Source organism: Mirounga leonina, unplaced genomic scaffold (assembly GCF_011800145.1).
Source record: "Mirounga leonina isolate KUSES-001 unplaced genomic scaffold, KU_Mleo_1.0 Mir_151, whole genome shotgun sequence".
Taxonomy (NCBI): Eukaryota; Metazoa; Chordata; class Mammalia; order Carnivora; family Phocidae; genus Mirounga; species Mirounga leonina.
The window spans coordinates 57,975,933-57,997,578 of record NW_023270377.1 but is presented as its reverse complement, the minus strand read 5'-3'; the positions used below and the strand labels follow the sequence as shown (position 1 = coordinate 57,997,578).

At 42.0% G+C, this 21,646-nt stretch overlaps 1 protein-coding gene across 7 annotated transcripts in view; it reads left to right on the top strand.

Moving 5' to 3' along the window:
* Nucleotides 1-21,646, top strand: part of MAP3K20 (mitogen-activated protein kinase kinase kinase 20) — a 186,570-nt gene that overhangs the window by 130,952 nt on the left and 33,972 nt on the right. For 5 of the 7 annotated variants that reach the window (XM_035007745.1, XM_035007744.1, XM_035007746.1 and 2 more), the window contains 4 exons: nucleotides 3,979-4,114; nucleotides 15,932-15,976; nucleotides 17,783-17,813; nucleotides 17,912-18,051. In XM_035007745.1, the coding sequence (XP_034863636.1) occupies nucleotides 3,979-4,114; nucleotides 15,932-15,976; nucleotides 17,783-17,813; nucleotides 17,912-18,051 (352 nt within the window). Of the gene's footprint in view, nucleotides 1-3,978; nucleotides 4,115-7,836; nucleotides 13,331-15,931; nucleotides 15,977-17,782; nucleotides 17,814-17,911; nucleotides 18,052-21,646 lie in introns of those variants that run through there. The other 2 variants (XM_035007749.1, XM_035007747.1) reach the window with 1 other exon arrangement.

Here is a 21,646-nt window from a genome sequence, read left to right as displayed (position 1 = left end):
TCACAATGAAAAGATGAGGAAAATAACATTGGTAGTACATTAATGTATTTTTAGTAAAAAGCAAGCAGTTGCCTAGCTGGCTTCTTCCTTGGCTGTCCTTCAGGAGCTAATTAATCCTGAGGGCTGGTGAGAGAATACCTATCTTTACCTGAACCACTAAACTAGTCTGAGAAGTCGTAGAGCTGTTTTAACTGAACTTGGCAACTGGTTAAAAACATAGGGGGTAGTAATGATGTTAGAGTCACAATACACACAGCTGTCATTCATTATATTCTTACCAGACGCTTGTACTTTATCTGGATCATCTTGTTTTAATCCACATGGCCATCCTAACTTCTTTCACAGATGTAAAATCTGAGGCCTGGACAGGTTGGGTCACCTGTCCCAGATCACACCGTGTAAGACAGAGCCAGTGCTAGAACCCACGTGGTCTGGTCCCACAGGCCTGCCGGGGCACACAGTCTATGCGGTGCTGTTCCTGGACCCCCATGGCCGGTGCCAAGCCTTCCACTCATCTAGCACGCGGAGTTCACTTGACTCGATTCCTTTGCGCAAAGAGAAATACTACAGAGCATGATTACTTTAGGTTATGATTAAGACAAAACAACTATCCTACTCTATGCCACATACTAGAAAGAATTAAATGCTTTGTCAGATCATCTGGATATTTCTAAGAACAACACATTCAGACTGTTCCCTTTTGTCTGGTGTCTGAAACCACGTGACTAGGGCCAAAAGCATGTGTAGGAAATCTGGTGTTTCTGGCAAACGCTTGTTTTCTGGTAGAGCTTCCTTACACATAGACCCGATGAAACATCCTGTTTTAGAGAATTAGATGGTTCTTAAAATTGTTTTTAAAACTAGGTTATTAACAACCACATAAACTATATTTTTTCTTTTGACCTATTAGATGATAGGAAAGAAATCTGTCAGGCATTTCCTTGTTCATCATATCTTCAGCTTGTCTCTCCTTTTATTGACTTATTAGCAATAATAGCAGTGAGTATTAAGAACAGGAAATGTGTCACCCTCTTGGTCATGTTTGCAATTTTCATTGCCCCATGTGACTGTCTCCAGACCCGTGGTAATCCGCACTGAGCAAGCTCTGTGGTGCTCGGATGGCGTGTTCGGAGTTGGGCCTCTTGTCAGAATACTTTGCTGGTTGTAGTCCTCCTTGGTGATCAGAATACTCTCGCTGTGGCATGCCTTGTTAAAAACAAAAAACAGATAAAAAAATGTAACCTTTGCAATTTGGATATTAGCACCAATCATTTACTATATAACATTACTATACATACTACCTATTTATCGTCAGGTATAATATGGCTGTTTTTACAAATTGACCTTAAAAAGAGAACTCCAGTTCACTCTGTTTTTCGCATATGGAGAATTGATACTAGGGGAAGTCAACCTTAGTTAGATTTGGGTTAAGAAAAAAACCATAATTTTCATCAACTAAACACTTTTTTAAAACACTTTTATTTATCGAACAGGAAGGTGATACAGGCACATCAACAGATGCTTTGATGCAAAACAGTGCATGGGCAACACAGGGAACAGCGAGGGGGGCAGCTGTCCTGATGCCCCCCTGGGGTCTGCGTTGCATCCGACACTCCCTGCAGACCCGGGGCGCCTGGGGGAGCAGAGCTGGAAGTGCTGAGCCTGAGGAGATGGGTTGAGGAAGCACATTCTACTCAGTGTTTGGTTCCCTGTGTCGCAGCTTTCAGCTTACTTAACTGTTGATCTGTTTTCCAGAAGGGCTCAAAATCACAGTCGGCTCCCAGAGCTGAAATGTGGCTTAAATTACGAGGGAACTCGAATGTGCTGGCCGTGTACCCCGACCAAACGGTCTGGGCGCGCTCCGTCCCTCTGGCAGGGGTGCGGGCGGCGGGGCTGAAGCACTGAGCACACCGCAACCGCAGCCCCAGGCCCCGGCCGTCCGCCACGGAGCGTGCTGCCTTCTCCCATCACCCGCTCACCCCCTCCGTTTCCCAGGGTGGCTCGTCCTTCCTTCCTTCGTCACACAAGTTTCACCTAAGGTTTCCCACAGTGGTTTTTCCCCCTCAGTCCTCCATTTGGAAAATAAACGCAAACTCACCTCTGAAGGGGCATAATACTCTTGTATATATATACAATCTGGATTTTAGGACAGTCATGATTCTGAAAGATTGCTGACTTAGTGCCTTTCTTTAGGGTATGTAGTATGACTCTATCGTTCTATCATTTTCAAATGGCACCAGGAAAAGGGCTGGAGCGCTGACAGCAGATGCTTTTACACTCACTTGCTACCTCCCTGGCGCCAAGGTGTACCTTTCAGACAGCCAGGGAAGCAAAGTGCCGGGCCGAGATCCAGACCCCCCTCAGTAGCTGCTCCCTGTCTTGGATGTTGCCAGTTAATGCCCACAGCATTTTTGTTTTCATTTCGTTCTCATCCACAAGGGCATTGGAATGAGATGGCCGTGTATTCTAATTTTCCCTGGAGCTAAAAGGCAGATTTGGGTTACATGGGTCTGGGGCAGTACCTTCCATAGTCAGGGTCCCAGCCAGCCTCATGCCATGGGTACAGCAGGTGTGGCTCAGTGGCACCCGGAAGCAGCACGTAGTTAACCTCCAGCCATCAGCTGCTTCCAGGCCTTTCAGAAACCCAAGGGAAGGCACTTCCAGCTCTCAGAGCGTAACTGAGACTTACACACTGTGACAGCCTTGAAGGAAGACAGCTTGTGTTGAGCAATGTCAACAGTTCATTTTCTACAAAGGACGGGTTCCTAGAACTGGACAAATTCCAAGGGGTGAGCTTGGTTGGCCTATTGAGACTAAGGAGGGAACTTCCAAAAAAATGATTAGACTTTGAAAAGAATCGTAGAGTTCATCTGGCCCACACTTGCCTGATTATAAAAGTCACCTGGGTCTTTTATTAAATAATGGAAATTCCTAGGCCCCACCCAGCCCTACTGAATCATGAGCCCTAAAGAAGGGTCCTGGGAATCTGTGTTTTGTTGTATATTTGTTAACAAGCTGCCCAGGTAGTTATTAGGATCAGGCAAGGGGGGAACCCTGATGTAAGATAATCATCACCCCCTAGAGCTGAGGAAACTGGGTCAGTTAATCAGTTGACTGAGGCACCCAGCTAGGGAATAAGCGAACGTGAGTTTACTGGTGATGTGGTGTGGATCACCTAACCTGAATATCATTTCCCCATCTGTATGGGATTAGTACCTGTTTCTGGGGGCTGTTACAGGAATAAGATGAGATACTGTGTAATAGTGCTTTCTGAACTGTAAAGGGCTACCTGAAGGTCAGCATTCCCTAACTAGCTAACCCAGGATGCAGCTCTGTAGCTCAGGCTCTACCCCAGGGGGTCTTCAGTGCTTCGTTAAAGAGGTGATTTTAAAGAAGTGTTTTGAACTTCTTTTCCCAAACTAGAAACTACCTGTTGATTTTGCAGGATATGACAGATTTTCTTCTTTGATAGTTGACTGTTTGGTTTAGAAGCACGTTTTCCCAACCTCACAGGTAAAAAGGATCAGATTGACGGTTACCAGAGGTTGGGGGGGAGGGCATATAGGAGGAAGGTGGTCAAAAGGCATAAACTTCTAGTTACAAGATACGTAAGTCCAAGGAATGTAATGTGTAGCACGATGACTATAGTCTAATGTATTATATATGTGAAAGTTGTTTAGAGAGTCAATCTTAGAATTCTCATCACAAGAAAAAATTTTTTTTTGCTTTCTCTGTATGAGATGATGGATACTAACGAAATTTATAGTGGTCATCATTTCACAGTATGTGTACCTCAGGTTAGTATGCTGTACACCTTAAACTTCCACAGTGATGTAGGTCCATTAGATCTCAATAAAACTGGTGAAAAATAAAAGCGCAAATGTTAGCCTTTTACAGTGATTAAGCATTCTGATGAACCACTAAGCGTTTACTAACTCTTGAGCAAAGCTGAGACTTAAACCAGTCATCCCTGTGCAGGTGCGAAATCGAGGCAACTCTCGAGAGGCTGAAGAAACTCGAACGGGACCTCAGCTGTAAAGAGCAAGAACTCAAAGAAAGGGAAAGACGTCTGAGGATGTGGGAGCAAAAGCTGACGGAGCAGTCCAACACCCCGGTGAGTGCTCCCACCAGGGTGGCTCAGCCCCCCACTTAGAAGATGTAGCCAAGCGGGGCAGCATGGCAGCCCCCCCCCCGCCACTAGTGGGCACTATTACCCCCACTGCCACCACCTCACTTGCTGCCTTCTGCCTGCACAGGAACAGGGCTGCGTTGACACTCAAGTAACACGCAGATCTAATTTCAATTAACAAAATGCCAGAAATTTAAAAGAAAAGCTTAGCCTATTTCTGGCTCTTTCTCTAAGAACTGTTATTATCAGTGTGTTTGTATATTAGAATTACAAAAATAAAATGCAGTGTATTTTCATACCATCTGTTAGATCCCCAGAACATGTGCCTAAAGGCTGATTAACTCCATGGAGTCCATCAGTAATTAATAAGCGTAATGCCGCGGCAGCTAGCTGTCCAAGAGTCTTGATGTGGCAGAACTTAACCAAGTTTTCCTCCTAAAAGAAAGCAAACTTAGTGACATATAAATGACAAGCATTAATATTCCTCGCTCGATTTAGTGTTATAATCATTGCAGCAAGAGATTGGAAAAAGACTTCCCTTGGGACAAGCCTCCAGTATTTACTACACTTAGGAAATACCTTGGTTTTCTTCCAAGTCTTCTATTTAGAGGAAAATAAAAATTCTTTTTAAGGATTTCACTAGTTACATATTTAGCTTGTGCCTATATCTTGCCATGATATATTAAAGTCTAATCAAATTTTAGGATTCTTCCCTATTTTGAATGATTTATCATTTCAGGAATTGTTTATCATTGGCTTTTCCAGGGTTCTTAATGGGTAATAAATCACAAGTAATGGTAAAATTAGAGGTAATCTTGTTATGTATCTTAAATTAATTTTGGTAGTTGCTGTGGCAGTTATATCCAAAAAATACTTAAATGCCCTTCACTTTGTAATCTTCAAAAAGGTTTCCTATTTTTAAAAGCCTTAATCTTCATTAAGCAGCCAGTGCCCAGGTGCAAAGTATTTTCCAGTGTCTAAAGAATAAAAGAGTTTGCCTCCTTTTCCAGTTCATGTGGAGAAGCAACCTGATATCCAGAAAAGGGAAATACAGTGAAGTTAAATGTTTATTATCAGATTTAACTTTTTCCGAAATGACTTTGGCTGTGCAGGGATTTCCAAAGTAAGAACTGAATTGCTATACGTAAGACTACCGGTACTAAAAGGTACCACATTTTATAAGTTCAGTGAATTTAACTTGCCTCCCAAGAAGGAAGTCGAGGGAAGTCTCCTGTTCTGGTTGAATTGGTACCAACCGGCAGACTCAGAAAGCATTACCCTAAGGGTCTGCAAGGAGCACTGCTTCTCCCAGAGCTCAGGAGAGGCAGAAATATGGCTGTCTTCTGAAGGCTGAGAGGTGTTGTTTTTTGTTTTTAAGTACATTGAAATCTTAAGCTATAAAGCACTGCATGGCTTGACTCCTTCTAAATGTAGCATTGTTAAAAAAAAAAAAAACTTTAAAATACCTGTTACAGTATGCCTTAGAATCTTTCTTTGGTTTATTGGCATTAGTTTTGCTAAGAAATCATGGGCTGCCTTGCACACATTATTGCTATTAGTAACATTGTTGTGTAAAACATAATGAAACCGTAGGAGTGCTCAGTAGGTTATATGCTTGCGTTTTAACTCCAGAAAACTTTCTGTAAAGGACCTGCTCTGAAGGCTACCATCTAACAATGGACAGTATGAAGCATGGTCTCAGATTTTTTTTTTCTTTCTTTTTTTCTTTTTCTTTTTTCTTTTTTTTACCTATGAGGGCTAAGTTTTCTTTCTTACAGTACTTGCTTTTAATGTCTCTTCTGCTTAGAGCTGGTATTTCTGAAGGAAAGAAAGTTTGTGCTCAGGCATTTTCTAAGTAGGTATTTTCTTTTATCCTTACATCAGTTTCTAGTTGACTTTAAATGAGGTTTCTGAGAGAAAGATAAAACAAACCTTTTTAAAAGGAAGTAGCTGGAGGCTTAGGCTTTCCATATGTGTGTAGCCTCATCTTAATTATAAAAGTTTAACATTTATGTAACTTCATAAAAGATGGAATTATTGGATTTCTAGGAAGGACACTATTATCTTTCCTGAAATTAAAACATTAGTTGAAGGTATCTGGGAAGATGAATTCTCCATACATAAATATGGACAATGTTTATTTTTTAATTGTTGTTGTAGCTTGATGTAAAAATTTTCTTTTCAAAATAAAAACTTACTTGAGAGACAGCTGTTGAGAACTTAACATAATGTGAGGAAGGACCCATGAAATAATAAAATAAATCAGCAACAAAGCACTCCCTAAGAGAATCTAACATTTGAAAACAAATCTGAAAAGCTGGGAAGTTTGACTGCAAGGGAAGTAACATCTGTTTCCAGTGTTAACGGATCTAAAGCAATTTTTTTCTTCCATATAACTGGTACTTTTTAGCTGAAGCTTATGAAGTTGTTAATGAGCTAACAACTCTGGAGATCTTTTCCTAATAGAGTAAGATATTTTTTAAAAAAACTTGTGACTCCAGGGGGCGCCTTGTTGGCTGAGTTGGAGGAACATGCAACGCTTGATCTCTTGGCGTCATGAGTTCAAGCCCCACATAGGTTGTAGAGATTACTTTAAAAAAAACAAAAAAACAAAAAAAACTTAAAAAAACAAACAAACCCCAAAACTCCAATTTAAAAATTAGGAAATCGACCTTAAAATGTATCTTTACATCCAGGATGTAAAGGTCATTCCGTATGTTACTTGTATATTGTTTATCATAAATTTACCAATATTTAAGCAATACCAAAAATATAAGCCTCAGTTTGCTTATTCCTCAAAAGAAGCAGGAACACTTTTTAGATCCTGACAATTCTACCTCTGAAATGAATATGATCAATACTTAATGGGAATAGGTTAGCTGTTCAAAATAATTACATAAGGTAGAAAATAGATGTCAGTGTCCACGGTGAGAGGGGGAATTCCTAGAAAACAAATTTTGCTAAAAGGACACTTAGAGAATAGAGCACAAGGTAACAGTCTAAATTAATACTAATTCCCTCTCCTCCCAATTGTCATTTGTATTTACGTACTTGTTTATAAATTATTAGAGACAGATCTAGAGTTTGTTTACATGTGAATTATGTCATAAGTTGAATAGCATATTTGGCTGTAATAAATAATAAATGGAAACCAGTGAATTCTAGACTCATTTTTAGTTTAGTGTCAAATAGTAATCTAGATAAAAAGGAGATTAATGGCCCAGATTTCCGTAGAAGGGTATTTACCACTGAACTGTTCTCACGCTTCCTCTAAGCTTTATTCTTTGGTACAACATTTCTTGATTTTTTACTTGAGATTTAATCTCTACTTATTTTCTTTTTTAATTTCATAGTTAGCTAAATGTTTCTGTGAAAGTGAAATTGGGAAAAATTAAGTGCAATCCTCAAAACTATTTTAAGTGATATGAGGGCTTAAAACTTGCAACTTCCTTCCCATTTGAGATTTGGCCTGCCATGATGCTTTGCAAACTTTTGGTTGTGATTTACTCTGTCATTTATAAATTACGGCAAATATGCTGGAGCCAAACCTGCCATTAAATAAATTCTCACATAATTCCCGACATTCATTTGTTTCACTAATCATTTACCTTCGGTGCAGCACCCACTAATTTTGTGGTATCTGTTTCTTTTATTTAAATTGGTCCTAATTTCTCTTTTTACTTCTGTCCTTTCTTTCCTCATGATAGCTTCTCTTGCCTCTTGCTGCAAGAATGTCTGAGGAGTCTTACTTTGAATCTAAGACAGAGGAGTCAAACAGTGCAGAGATGTCATGTCAGATCACAGCAGCAAGTAACGGGGAGGGCCATGGCATGAACCAGAGTCTGCAGGCCATGATGCTGATGGGCTTTGGGGATGTCTTCTCCATGAACAAAGCAGGAGCTGTGTTGCATTCTGGGATGCAGATAAACATGCAAGCCAAGCAGAATTCTTCCAAAACCACATCTAAGAGAAGGGGGAAGAAGGTCAACATGGCCCTGGGGTTCAGTGATTTTGACTTGTCAGAAGGTGACGATGATGATGATGATGACGGTGAGGAGGAGGATAATGACATGGATAACAATAGTGAATGAAACCAGAAAGCAAAGTAATAAAATTGAAAATGTTTGGAAAAACGAAAGAAACTTGCTATCTCAGTCTGTACAAAAACCAGTAAGGAGGCAGAAAACTAAGCACTGAATTTGTAGGCCAATCACATTTCTATGACAGTCATTTCTTGAATGATTTTACTTTTTTTTTTCTGCTTACAGAAAAAGGGGGGGGGGGGGGATTAAGCCAGAAAGGTATATTTAATGAGTCAGCAAATGTGGTGCCTGATTATAGAAATTTGTGATTCTATTACAATATAGTAGTTTTAACTAATTACATTCTGGCTTTTTTTTTTTAAACAAATACTTTAACGTTTGTATTTGATTTGATTTCATTTATTTAATTGCTTAAGAAGACTTACATTTTGAAAAAGCACTCTTACCTCCTCTAATTCTTCTTTGACACTGATTTTCCTGTAACACACTACATTTTTTTTCTTATGATAATACACTGCACTGTCAGAAATAATTGATAGTGACTACAAAATCTTACAATAAAAAAACTGAGATGAAAGAAGGCTATAACAAATACTTCTTCCGAAATACCGAAATGCCAAGAATTTTCGATCCTTAATGGCACAACTACTCACAATAAAATCTGAGAGATATTCTCAATAGTACATTGGGAGAAGAAATGCTCTAATTTGAAACCAACAGCAGATGTTGTAGGCTTTCATACCAGTGCTAGTCCTGGAAGCTTCTGAACAACACACAGTCATCTAAGGCTTAGTTTATAAAAGGAGAAAGAGATGGTCTTAAAGGGCTACTTGTAGGCTGATACCAAGTGCTGACACAGACCAGCTGTGCACCCCCCGTGCGGTGTGCATGTGTTTGTTTTCCAGAGGGGCAGGAGCATCCTGGGTTCTAGATACATGTATAAAGGTTTCAAAGAGGGAACGAAAAGATTATGAAAGGAATAGCACAGGTAAGTTAAACTTACTGAGACAGAAGTACCCGATGAAGGGTCCTTTTTAGATCAAATCCAGCCTTCCAGAGTTGTCTTTTTTTTTTTCCTTTTAACCCTGACTCAGCCATGCCAGTGTTAAACGGGAGTAAATGCAGGTGCTGCTCCGACAACCTAGTTCACCAGAGAAATATTCTCAGAATGTTATCATATTTGTCAAAGCTTGTTTAAACTGTAAAACACTGATAAAAAAACTACAAAACATTTGTAGTCATATATATGTACGCATACACACACACGCACGCACGCGTGCACACACACACACAGAAAGGCAAAGGCACAAAAACTTTTTTTCACTCTGCATTGGGAAGAAGTGCCATTCATTTGACTATTAAACTAAAATACTTCTGGTGGTTCTTTTTATGGGAAATTTAAGAAAGGATATCATCATAGATATTATCTAATACTATTTCCAACTATATTCAATCATAAAAAGCCTCTTGAAATTTGAAACATGACATGCTTCTAATCCCTATTAACAGCTGAAAAATATCACAAAATGATCAGTACGCTGTGCCAGCTTTATTTGGAGAAAAATAACTATTAAAATGTTCTGGGTGTGAAATGTAGAACAATCTATATACTATACACAGTGAGATAGAAGAATCCGGAGTCAAATTAGGATTCAGAACTGCTGTGTAATCTGTTAAAAATTTTTTAACCTCTGTGTGTCTGTCTGCTCATTTTTGACATGGGAATAATAACAGGACCCACTTGAAAGGACTGTTGTAAGGATGAAATGAAATATTACATGTAAAGCACTTAACACAGTACCAGGCCCATGGTAAGTGGTCAGTTAATTTTAGCCAGTGAAAAGATACTAAAAAAATAAGTAGTTACAGTAACCTGGAAAACAAAACTATCAATTTCAAGTCATGTTTGTTGAGTAGTAGGAGACGGAAGTTAAAGTGAATAGCTTTCAAGAAAGATATAAGAGAACATTCTTAGAATATAAACTATATAAACAAATTTAATCTGTTGCTCTTTGAAGCCTATGTACCTGAGGCGTTTGCAGGCCCTGCCTCCACCCACAGACTAAGTAAAAACAGAAGGAATAGGTAGACCTTTCCCCTAGAGGATGGGTTCCCTAGTAGCCAGTGGTACACCTTCTGTCCATGCAAACATACACAGATACGTGCTCACCGCCAAGCTAGTCCTGGCGGCACCCAGGCATGAGCACATCCAGGCATCCTGTCTGTGCTCAGCAGAGATGTGCTCCCTCCCTCAGGCTGAGCCCCTCAAGCAGAACATCTGGGAGTGCAGCAGAGGGATGGTTTTCAATTCTCGACTTTGCAGCATGTCCAGGTCACTGTGGTCTAGCAACCTGAAGGAGAGAGCCAAAGAGGAAGCAGTTTAAAAGCCTCTTGCACATCTTTCTGGTAAAGATAGTTATTCGTTCCACAGATATTCATTGAGCCCCCTCTCTGTGCCAGGTACTGTTCGAGGGACCAGCTAGAGGGGAATGCTTGCGCTCATGGAGCATCCATGCCAGTGAGCAGAGAGCCTGACAATCAACAAAACAAATGCCTTACGTTATGTAAACGTTTGACAAGAGCATGCTGAGAAGGGGAGCAGGGGAAAGAGGATAACACACACAGGGGAGTGTTGCGGAGTTTACACTGGGCAGAGAAGGCCTCACTGACAGGAATCTCTGGCCTGATATTGGGATCTGTGCCCTTTACATAAGAATCTAAACCCTGTCTCTCCTCTGTAAGAATCATCAACAAAATTAGAACATATAAACAGAATGAAACTGATATTTTTCTTCATTTACATAATAAACCTATTGTAATTACACATAAAATTTTGGTGCATTAATAAAAGGAGCCAGTTAGGGCCCAAAGTGAAAGGTAATAGGACTCTATACTCAGACCAAGGTTTACCATTAATTAGGTAAGATTTCCCCAATCTCTCAAGTGCTGCCATTTTCCTCACCAGTATTCCAGAGATGGTTGTAGCTCCATACTCTTACCACGAAGAAACCTCAGGGATTTAGGATACAGCAGAATTGAAAGCTTCAGTGATAAGCATGAAATTGTTCTCCACTTGGCATCGTATTTTAATTGCCACACAGCATTATTTTACTCTGTTCCAAATCAGTGTCTTTCTACGGTTTTGAACATCCCTAAAATCTGAATCATATAAACAGAATTTTAAAGGGGTCTCACTCTGTGAAGATTATGTAGAAGACTTTTAGACTCTATTATTAGTTTTATTACTTTTTAAAAGAACTGTTTATTACATAGAATTTCTAAAGATGATGTTAATTGTGCACCTTCTAATTCACTTTTCAGATCAGTTTTTGAAATGGCAAATTACTGATGTTGGATGTATTTCCAGTTACTTGACTTACAAGAATGTACATTTATAAAGAGAATAATTAAACACTAAGAAATTTAAAGATTCAAAATGATAACAAACTCTGTAGTAATAATTGTCAGAGCCATACAACTGAAAACATAACTACTCTTCTTCATCTTTTTTTCTGTATTCATATAGTCGATCATACAGATCATACACTTTCCTCTGGGGCCCCTAATGGTGTTCCCGAGTGCTGGGACAGATTTTGGGTTGTCACAGGGACTGGGCGTGTGTGGAGTGCCCAGCGCCAGGGGCAGCCCCACCCAGTGAAGAACTCCATCCACAATACCAACAGCATTGTCCCTCCCCCCACTGAGAAACTTGCTAAAGCTGGCAGTTTTAGAGTTCTACATCTCATTTCCCACCTAAACAAACTTGCTCAAGTCAAAAGATGCAGTTTCAAAATGACAACTGCTATACAATATGAATTTTGTAGGTTGGTGACATTTATCTTAAATCCCCACCTGTAGAAAAATGGGTTCTTTCCCCTGAAGAATGCTGGTGGAGACTTTATAAAATAGCAAAATGATGTATTTGGGGGAGGGGGTCCCTCTCCTATTAGACTAATTCCAAAATAAAAAAGAAACCCATCACCGAGGGAGGTTAATTTAAAAGGACTCTCTGTTGTAAAATCACATTTTAATATTCTACATTTCATAACCAAGGGGAGGCAGTTGAAGGCACAGAGCACACTTGTTTTGGATGGTCTGGAAATGTTGAGGGCCGGCGTGCAGCCAGTGGTTTTTAACACGCAGCACATTTGTTAGACTTCAGCAACAGCTGAGGTGTTCAGAACAGATCCCCATTAAAATCAAGGAGTCGGAGGTAAGATGTGGGAGAGAGCCAGAAGGACTTCCCATAGCACTGTGATGTGTACATAACTTTATTTTTCAGAGTGCTCACTGAGCATTTCATAAAAGATCATTTTAAAAGCTACTCTGAGTTAAATATTGATACCCTTTTTGGGTTTTGGTAACACTGGACTCGCTGCGGGCCTGTTACACCGGGCATTGTCTCACCACACCACGTTTATGGTAGAGCATCATTTTTCTATCATCAGGCACCTTTTGCTGCTTTGGAGTCAGACTGCTTTCCTGTTCTGACTTTAAGCGTTGCCAGAGAGAAGAATCTGTTCTGTTCTGTTTGGGTTGTGGCCCAGCCTGCAAGTGGTAGCATTTCTGTGATGGAAAGGGAGTGTGTACCAGAGAACCCGAAGGGCTACGCCGTTCCCTCGGGCTGCAGCTGAGTTGCATTCTGTGGCCTGGGAGGAGCTTTCGGGCATGTGATTACTGACTTTACAACTAGCGTTTTCAGCAGCTACATTAATTATTTTATATAATGTGCAGAATAGCTTATCTTTTAACGGCAGATACGATACACTGCACATACTGCTTTTGCGCTCTTTTAAAAAATTTTGTACTAAATAATAGGAAATATTTATATTCTTGGAGTGTGCGCTTCGAATACAGGATGGCATTATCACTTTATTTTTTTAACAAAACCTTTTCCTCAACTATTCTATTACAATGTTATTCTGAGCAAATCCTATGCCATATATCTTGTATAATGTTTTATGGAAGATGACATTTCACTCGTGTGTGGTAAGACTACTCATTATCGATTTCGTAGTTGGAATTTGATATTCCAGCACAGAGTCCACAATGTATTCAGAAATCCAAGTTGGTGTCATACATTTCATTTTGATGTGAACTTTTCTTTGCTTTTCTTTGTTTTAAGACTCCATTTTGCAATAAACGTTTTGACAGTAAATCCCTTTGTAATGTGTTGCTGTGTATATTAGATCTTTGTTAGACTGGATTCCCAACATCCTTGGAAGGAATCACTGTCACATGCATGCACACGAATGTGAGCTTTTCTCTCCCGACATCAGTTGGGTATAAATAACGAATTTGCAAAGTGATGGGACAGTCCACAAGGTGGATTTTTTTTTTTTAATCCCCAAAGAACGAAAGGCTTAGAGCTCACCCTACAGCAGATACACTGACATGCTAAGAAGGTACAGAAAGCATAAAGGAAATGGTAAACCACGATGTGGCTGGAGATCATTAACTCTTACCTCGGTCTTGCCAAATTCAAACCGTCTTGAAGTAGTGCCTGGCTCCCGCCTCCCCCTCACTGATCTCTGCAAGCCTGGGGCAAGAATCCTGCCGGAGGGATTAGCAAACTGAATCTGTGCCTTTCTCTCGGCATCAAAATCTTGCTGAGTCACCCTCAGAAGGCTCGAGAACTCTTCCCCTCTCCTTTGGACCCTAAAACCAAATATGTTGGTTTTGATTAGTTGTCACGTGTACAACTTTTATTCAAGAAATACTTATTTCTCTATTTTGTTTAGCACACCATTTGGGAATTGTATACAAACCAAAACACTACAATCGCCCCACTCCCTGTAGAGGCTAGCCTTAATGCAGGGAAATATTTCTGTAACTCAGTCTATTGTTCCTTGAACTTTTCAAAAAAGTTCCTTGTTTCACATTGGTTTCTGTGATGGGAAAAGGGAATGACACATTTCTGCAGCGTGTATTCAGCTGCCTTGTGAAGACATAAGACTTGTCATGTACCTTCTGTGATCAAATTCAGTTTTAGATTTTCTTCAAGTCATTTTCCTTTCTGCATCATTGAAGCAGGTGAGTGCATGTGACGATTCTGACACATGTCAAGTATTTCAGAGGAGGAGAGGGGCAATCCTGAGGGAACTAGGGCACATGGGTACATACAGAAGAGCAGTGATTTATACCCTTGCAGCTTAGCCATAATATTCAAACTCTACACATTCAAATATCCTGTAACTTGCAGGTTTGTTTTGTTTTGTTTTAAACCTGCTTGGCTCCCTAGAGATTTTAACCGTTGCCAGCGAGAATTTAAGCATTTTCAGCAAAGCTGTTAAGCGTTTCCCCTTTATCCTCCAAACATGCTCACACTGCATCCAGTGCTCCGGTAAGGCAAACATGCCCCCCTTCCCTCCTCTGCCCCCTACCACTGCCAGTGTTTGGCCTTCTTGCCTCTCCTCACCCAGAATCGCTTCTCTCTTTCTTGCCCTATAGTACCCAGCTCAAACCACCATGCCTTCTGTTCCCCCATCTTAGTCTGTGAAACCCTCGCTTTTCCCGTGCTAAACCCAGAGAACTGAGCATTTTAGTTAAATTTAGTTAAATACATTTAACTAAATTTCATGGGCCTGGATAGAATCTCTGAATATTCATTCAAAAACATGGTTCAACAAAAACTTACCAAGGATTGTATGCCAGGCACTGAGTAGACCAGCGTGAAGGTAGCCTTGAACTCCTCCATCTATAATCCATATCTATTTCATATCTATTTCACCCCCAATTAAATTAAAAGCTGCTTGAAGGGAGGGGCATACTTTTCCTAGCAGGGATTTAAGCATGTGAGTTCAAAATATTTGCAGATTAGAAGGATTAACTCACCCACCCTCTGATTTTGAGAGTAATATGAAAAGCAACCAAATTCAACTTCTTTTTTCCACTCATTCACAGAAAAAATCTCTGTAACAAAGGTTGAAAGACACTTTGCCATGTTCTCTTATGAGCAATCCAACCATTCTGGCAAGATAAGTTAGTTAAAGCTAATGCCTATGGCAAACTTTAATTCAAGACACAGGACACACCAAGATTTTTCAGATTATGGAGGCATGTCTCATTTAGTCTGTGGCCATGGGCACATATTGAAACGAGTAGCTCTCTGGCTTTGCAAATGATGCAGGCCAACGTTCTTTTGCAAAGGCACCTTTCGTGTCTACCCCTGATAGGTTAGTTGAGTTTCCATTATAGCAAACTCTGCAACCTGGGTTTCTTGGGACAGAGTCCCATCTAACTCGTCTTTCATCCATGGGTCCTAATACTTGGTTAATGCCAATGAGTCATTTGGTTAAACACTTAGAAATTCTCCTGTGAGCAGAAGCATGTAAGTCATCTGAGTACCAAAGAGTTGCTTTGGAGTTTTCTTTAGTAATCATGTGATCTTCATGCTGACTGTGAATTCCAAGGGCGGCTCTGGTTTCTGGCAAATGTCAGCAACTCTTGACTGCCAAGCCCCATTGAGGGAGATGTGTGTGTCAAGTACCAAGAGAGGACGGTATCAAGATCTACAGTCCCGCTGCCACAGTTCGCCAAGTGCAAGGAATTGTCATAGAGGAGCTGGTGCCCGTGGTTGGCTTCTGTGGGCACAATGCTTGGGGCACTGAGAAATGGCCCATACGGTCAGGAACCTCACCTGTAGGAGGAACCAAGCCAGAGCAGCAGTGGAAAGCTGAAATGGGAAGACAAGGGATAAGCCAAAAAGACAATGGTAATATTGCTTTTGTTTTTCACTGCGTTCGTATTTCCCATGCAGCTGCTGCCCTCCTTTGAGATTGGCTCGTGGACTGAAGACGACGTGGTAAGCCTGCTTCTGTTAACGCCTCGTTTGGCCCGGGCAGGTGGTTCAGACGTTCGTCCACAAGTTACAAATGCAGCCCGAGGGGTCTGGGCCTTAGCAAAGTCTAAGTAGGAGAAGTTGACAAATTCCTTGCTTTTCTATTTTTAATGCAGTAATGATTTAAAATAAGGCCTCAAGAGCAAAGCAAGTATCTCTTCAAATCTTACAAGAGGATTCCACCTCCCTATTTGCTCTGAAAGGTATTCCAGAATACTACCATGAATACCAATGACAGTGTTAAAGGAGTGATCCAGGATACCGAATGAACATTTGTGAAAAAAAAATTTGATCTTAAATTTTCCTATAATACCAAGGATGGACTTGAACCACAGCGGAAAAAGATGTGGTAAAGGCAGTGCTAGCTGGGATTCTGCAGAACTGGGTTTCCTTCCTACCTCAGGCCTGTTTGGAAGTGACAGGTTCATCTTTACTCTGGCCTTCCCAAGGAGGAATGGCCGCCAGCTCCCAGACATTCTCTGCAGCTGGAGCCAAAGGATGAGGACAGATTATTTAGGTCCAAAGGAAGTTCTATACCTTACACTTGGGTAGAAACCCTAAGGGGTAATCCTTCTTAGCCTGTTGCGTCTCTCTGTTTCTTTAGTGAAAGGCCCAGAAAATTCTTGATCAGAGACCTCAGGGGCTTACGCCTGTCCAGGTCCTCTTTATATGCTCAAGGTATCATTATATGAAAAACAGCTGTAATGCCAGGCCGCAGGGAGCCCCTACCCTAGGGGACAGACCGGATGCCACAGGGTACAAACTCACTACTGCAAACTCTTAGGAAGGTCTGTTTACCTAACTCAACCTGGTTTCTGGACTGGGGCATTTTCCTCTCTGCCTACTGTATTCTGGTGAAGTAAAACTGTTTTCAACATTAGCTAACTTTGGCTTATAGCATAGGGTGTAAGAAAACTTGGCACCACTTGTCTCCACTTCTTCCCATTCATTGGGCCTCCTTGATTGTAAAGTTCCACCAGCCCTGCTTTAACAAGGAAAAAGAACTTAGGATCTCCTTTTTCATGGGCCTGGATAGAATCTCTTTATCCCGAGCTGCAAAGTTGGCCCCTCTCATTTGAGAAGAAATTTTTTAAAAAGCACTGAGCTCTAATAGTTATTTTTAGTCTTTTCTCTGAGGTCGAGTGATTTTCAAGCCATGTAAATAAAATCCCAGGGTTAAGGGCTCCCCAGAGAATTGCTGGGACTGGGTCTGGCCTCCCTTCCATCTATGTGAGAGGCTACCAATAAACACGTGCCAAGTTAAATTCAGGGACTGAGGGTCACTGGGTCCAACTTCATTCTATACAGGAAGTTCTGAGCTTTAACCTGTCTTGGGCCACATAGCTACTTCCTGACCAGGCCTAGAACACAGGGCATATTCTGCCCACTCCTCTGTCCACCGCTGTGTGGTCCCTGTTCCTCATACAATTCCCGGGGAAACCAGTACCTCTCAGCAACCCCAGGGACCACCAGCACATAAAAAGAAAAATCATTATAAGTAAGAACCTTCTTGAAGGATTTTTAAAAATCTCCCAAATAAGGAGGAAAACCAACATTCCCTTAAGTGTCCCAAGACTTCCACAGGGAGGGATATCTCCTACTTGAAAGCTTGAAGTTTTAAAACCATAAAGAGAATGTCTTTCATTTTACCTTTGTGGTTGAGTCAGAAAATTACAGATATTTTAATCTATTGAAAAGTGTGTTTTACTGTGAAGTCGGCCACTGACCACGTGTGAATCTTCAAAACCATGTATGTCCTCTCTTTCACAGTATTTTTGGGTTCAGCAGCTCGTCAGAAAAGGCAAGTGGAATAACTTAACCTTCTTAATTCATGCAGTTAACTTTGCTCTGGACAGGATTTCTTCTAATGTTGTTCTGCCTTCTGATCCCTTCCTTCAGGAGACTCTTCAGCAGAGATGAGCGTATATGCAAGCTTGTTTAAGGAAAACAACATTACAGGAAAGCGACTGCTTCTTCTGGAGGAAGAAGACTTGAAAGACATGGGCATTGTCTCCAAAGGGCACATCATTCACCTGAAGGTACCTCAGAGAGGGAAGACGTTCGGTCAACAGTCTTTGCTGAGCGCCTACCCTGTAGCAGACCCTGTGCGAGAGGCTGAGGATACACATACACAAAGGCACTGGCTGATCCAATACTGAATACTTCCGCACCAGCTCCTAATTAGCTGCCATCCCCATGGGACCCGTACTCCCTCCTCATAGTCCAACAGCAAAAGGGTTAACATCCGGCACAGCAGAAGTCACCTAGATACACCTGAATATCACTCCATGGCCTCAGGAAGTCTCCAATCTAGTAGAGAAGATAGGTGTTAATCATGCAAGAATGGTCAAATGACAGTTGTAGGAAATGCCACAAAGGAGAAGTGAGGTTGGGTGAGGAAAGTCTTCTGCAGAGAAGTTAAGAAGGAGAGCTGAAGGGCGCCTGGGTGGCTCAGTTGGTTAAGCGACTGCCTTCGGCTCGGGTCATGATCCTGGAGTCCCGGGATCGAGTCCCGCATTGGGCTCCCCGCTCAGCAGGGAGTCTGCTTCTCCCTCTGACCCTCCCCCATCTCATGCTCTCTGTCTCACATTCTCTCTCTCGCAAATAAAATCTTAAAAAAAAAAAAAAGAAGAAGAGCTGAAGGACAAGCAGGCGTGAATTAGGTGAAGGGGACGCTGGGGAAGAGGTGTTCCAGGGGTACGGCACTGCCGGGGGGAAAGGCCGTGGTGTGGGACAAAGCTTAGTGTGCCAGAAAACCTGGAAACCTGACGGTGGGGGGGCCGCGGAACTGCCATCCACCCAGGAGGCAAGGAGGCGACTTCATTTAAAGCCAGAGAGGCTAGGTATCCACTGGGAGTCCCTAAGGATGCTGGACCTGTCCACAGACTGAGCTAAGCCACCGTAGCACCTCACATCGTGGGGACATGACTTCAGTTTGCCATGTCTGTAATTCTGACCTGGAACTGACACCACCACATGGGGATTTCATCATTTTCTCAGGAAATCCTAACATGTACCCTGAAACTGAAGTCTTGAACAGTTGCAAAGCTAAACCCGCTTTTGTTGCTGTTGCTTTTTCTTTTTCTTTTTTCTTTTTTGGTAGTTTAGCAACCAGATCTGTTTGTTTTGTCTTGTTCTTTAGTTACTCAAACCAAATAATTGCTGGCATCTGTGTGGACATTGTTATTAGTCAGAGGTCTGTTTCAAGAGAGATCTTAGGATAAAATCAGTTTGTTCCCTGAACCTCCTCAACCCCAGTGTGGGTGGATGGAGGAGTGGGCACAGGTTAGAAAGAAGAGAAATCAAAGAAGGAAATGTAGAAAAAGCAGCTTCTTAGCCAAACCCACATCTCACCAAGTCTCTACCAACATACCAACTACTTGGCCCTTTACTTTGGTTAGAGCCACCGATGTGGCCTTTCTAAAGAAATCCCCTCTGAGGTCCAAAGACAACCCATCTACCTCTATTCTGTGGGTCCTGGACCCATGCAAGGAATAGCCTTACAGCCCCTCAGCACCCACTGGATGATGGCTTCGCCTTAACCTCACTATCTTTTCCCTCTAAGGATATGGGTAGGAAACCTCATGCATAAACATACATCTCAAAGGCTAGCAAGTAATCTAATCTTGACCTCTGGGTGTGGGCATGCCCATCTTGAAAAGCTAAGCTGGCTTAGATGGGCTGCAGTAGGAAAAATTATTTTCTCTAGTGCAGAGAAGTTTCAGGGTTCCAACAGAGCAATGTGGTAAATCTTGTCCTATTTGGCAGAAGACAAATAAGATGCTCCCACGTCCCCTTCCCCTCTGCCATCTCTGATAAAGGACCCAACATTCCTTAAGGAGCTGTCAGGAGGAAAGGGGGTGGGCAAGCTGTAAATCACAAAACCATAGTGATTTAAATATCCCGAGTTGGCCTAGGACAAAGTGCCCCCTCCGAGCTGGTTGGTATCAGGGCAAGCGATGTCCAAACTTATTATTGTTCAACAAAATGAGGGAATGCCTACTAACTGCAAGACGGGGCCTGTGCACATACCAAGGAGAATCCTGCCCTTCAGGAGTGTACGTCCCAGAGAAGAGAGAAACCATGTACATACAACTTCTCATAAGAGTCTTGGCAGTTGGGAGCAAAGGAGCTATTCTCTACCTCTGCTTGGGAGGGGCCGTCGGGGGTGGCAAGAGGTAAAACTTCCTGGAGTAGGGTGGACCCCTGAACTGGATCTTGGAGAAGGGCAGAATTTGAAATGTAGACAGGAGCAGGAAAGGCAAGAATGTGAATCCAGACAGAATAAGGAGTTAAGAGAGAAAGAAACAGAAGAGGTTGTAGAGGAACAGAAAAAAACAGGTCCAATGCAAGGAGCAAGAGGTGGTTCTGTCGATGGAAGCCTCAGTTGGGGGTAGGCTTCATGCCACAAAAGTGGGGGAGAGGCGAGGCCAGACCCTGGACAGCTCAGGGGGCTTCAGGCCAGGGGTCTGGAATTGGACCAGCTCTGGGGAGTACTGGAAGTTTTGAGAATTGACATGTTTAAAACTTTGCTTCTGGAAGTTGTGAAGTGGATTAGAAAGGAGAGGCTGGGTTTTGAAAGACCAGTTCAGAGGTTATGATGCAAAATAATAAGGCCTAGCTAGTATCATGAAAATGTGAATAGAGAAGGGAAGGATTCCATGGGGAAGAGATCTGTTTTCAGGTTCAAGAAGGAAAGCACTGTGAACATTTGCCACAACATGGAATAACCTCAAAACCACCACGCGGAGTGAAAGAAACCGGACACTAAAGGTCACATATTGTAGGATTCCACTTATATGAAATATCCAGAAAATTGGTAAATCCATCGAGACAGAAAACAGATTAGTGGTTGCCAGGGACTGGGTGGATGAGGGAATGGGGGCTGCTTACTAATGGGCACAGGGTCCCCAAATGTTCTGGAACTAGACAGAGGTAGTAGTCGCATAGCATGGTGAGGATACGAAATGCTGCTGACTCAGCACATTTAAAATGGTTAATTTCATGGTAGTGAATTGCACCTCAATAAATAAATAGAAAGAAGGAAAGCACAGCTGCACGTACACGCCTGACCACGCACGGTCTTCCAGCTGGGAAGCTTTCTCTATTTGAGGGCCTATCCGCCCAGGAAGTAGGAAAAGGAGGAGAGAACGGTATCACAGATGCCATAGGTTGAAAAGCTTCATAAAAACAGAGTCTAATGCTGCAGAGAAGCCAAGGAACACATGCATAGAGAAAAAGCCCTCACTGGAAGCAGCTAGTTGGGATGCGGTCAGTGCAGCGGTCTTCTGCTCATGAAGCACGGTGTGTGCCTTGAGCTCCAAAAGAAGGAGCAGGCCAATTATCTGTGGGGGTACCGAAGACTCCCCTGAAACTCATGGGTGAGAATGCTTATGTGCATAAAGACAGTTCCCAGAGAGGGGAGTCTCAGAAGTCAGGCATATGGATCGTCCACCTACCTGCCAAGACCATGGCTATGTTACTGGCCACTCATGGGGTGCTCAGCCAACACGTGGCACTCCTTTAAACTCAGCTGGGTCATGGGTATTTCTGACAAATAAGCTTCTAGGACAGAGAAAGATTACGGGGAAAGGTTGATGGAAGCTTGCTCTGGGAGATCTGTATATACTCATG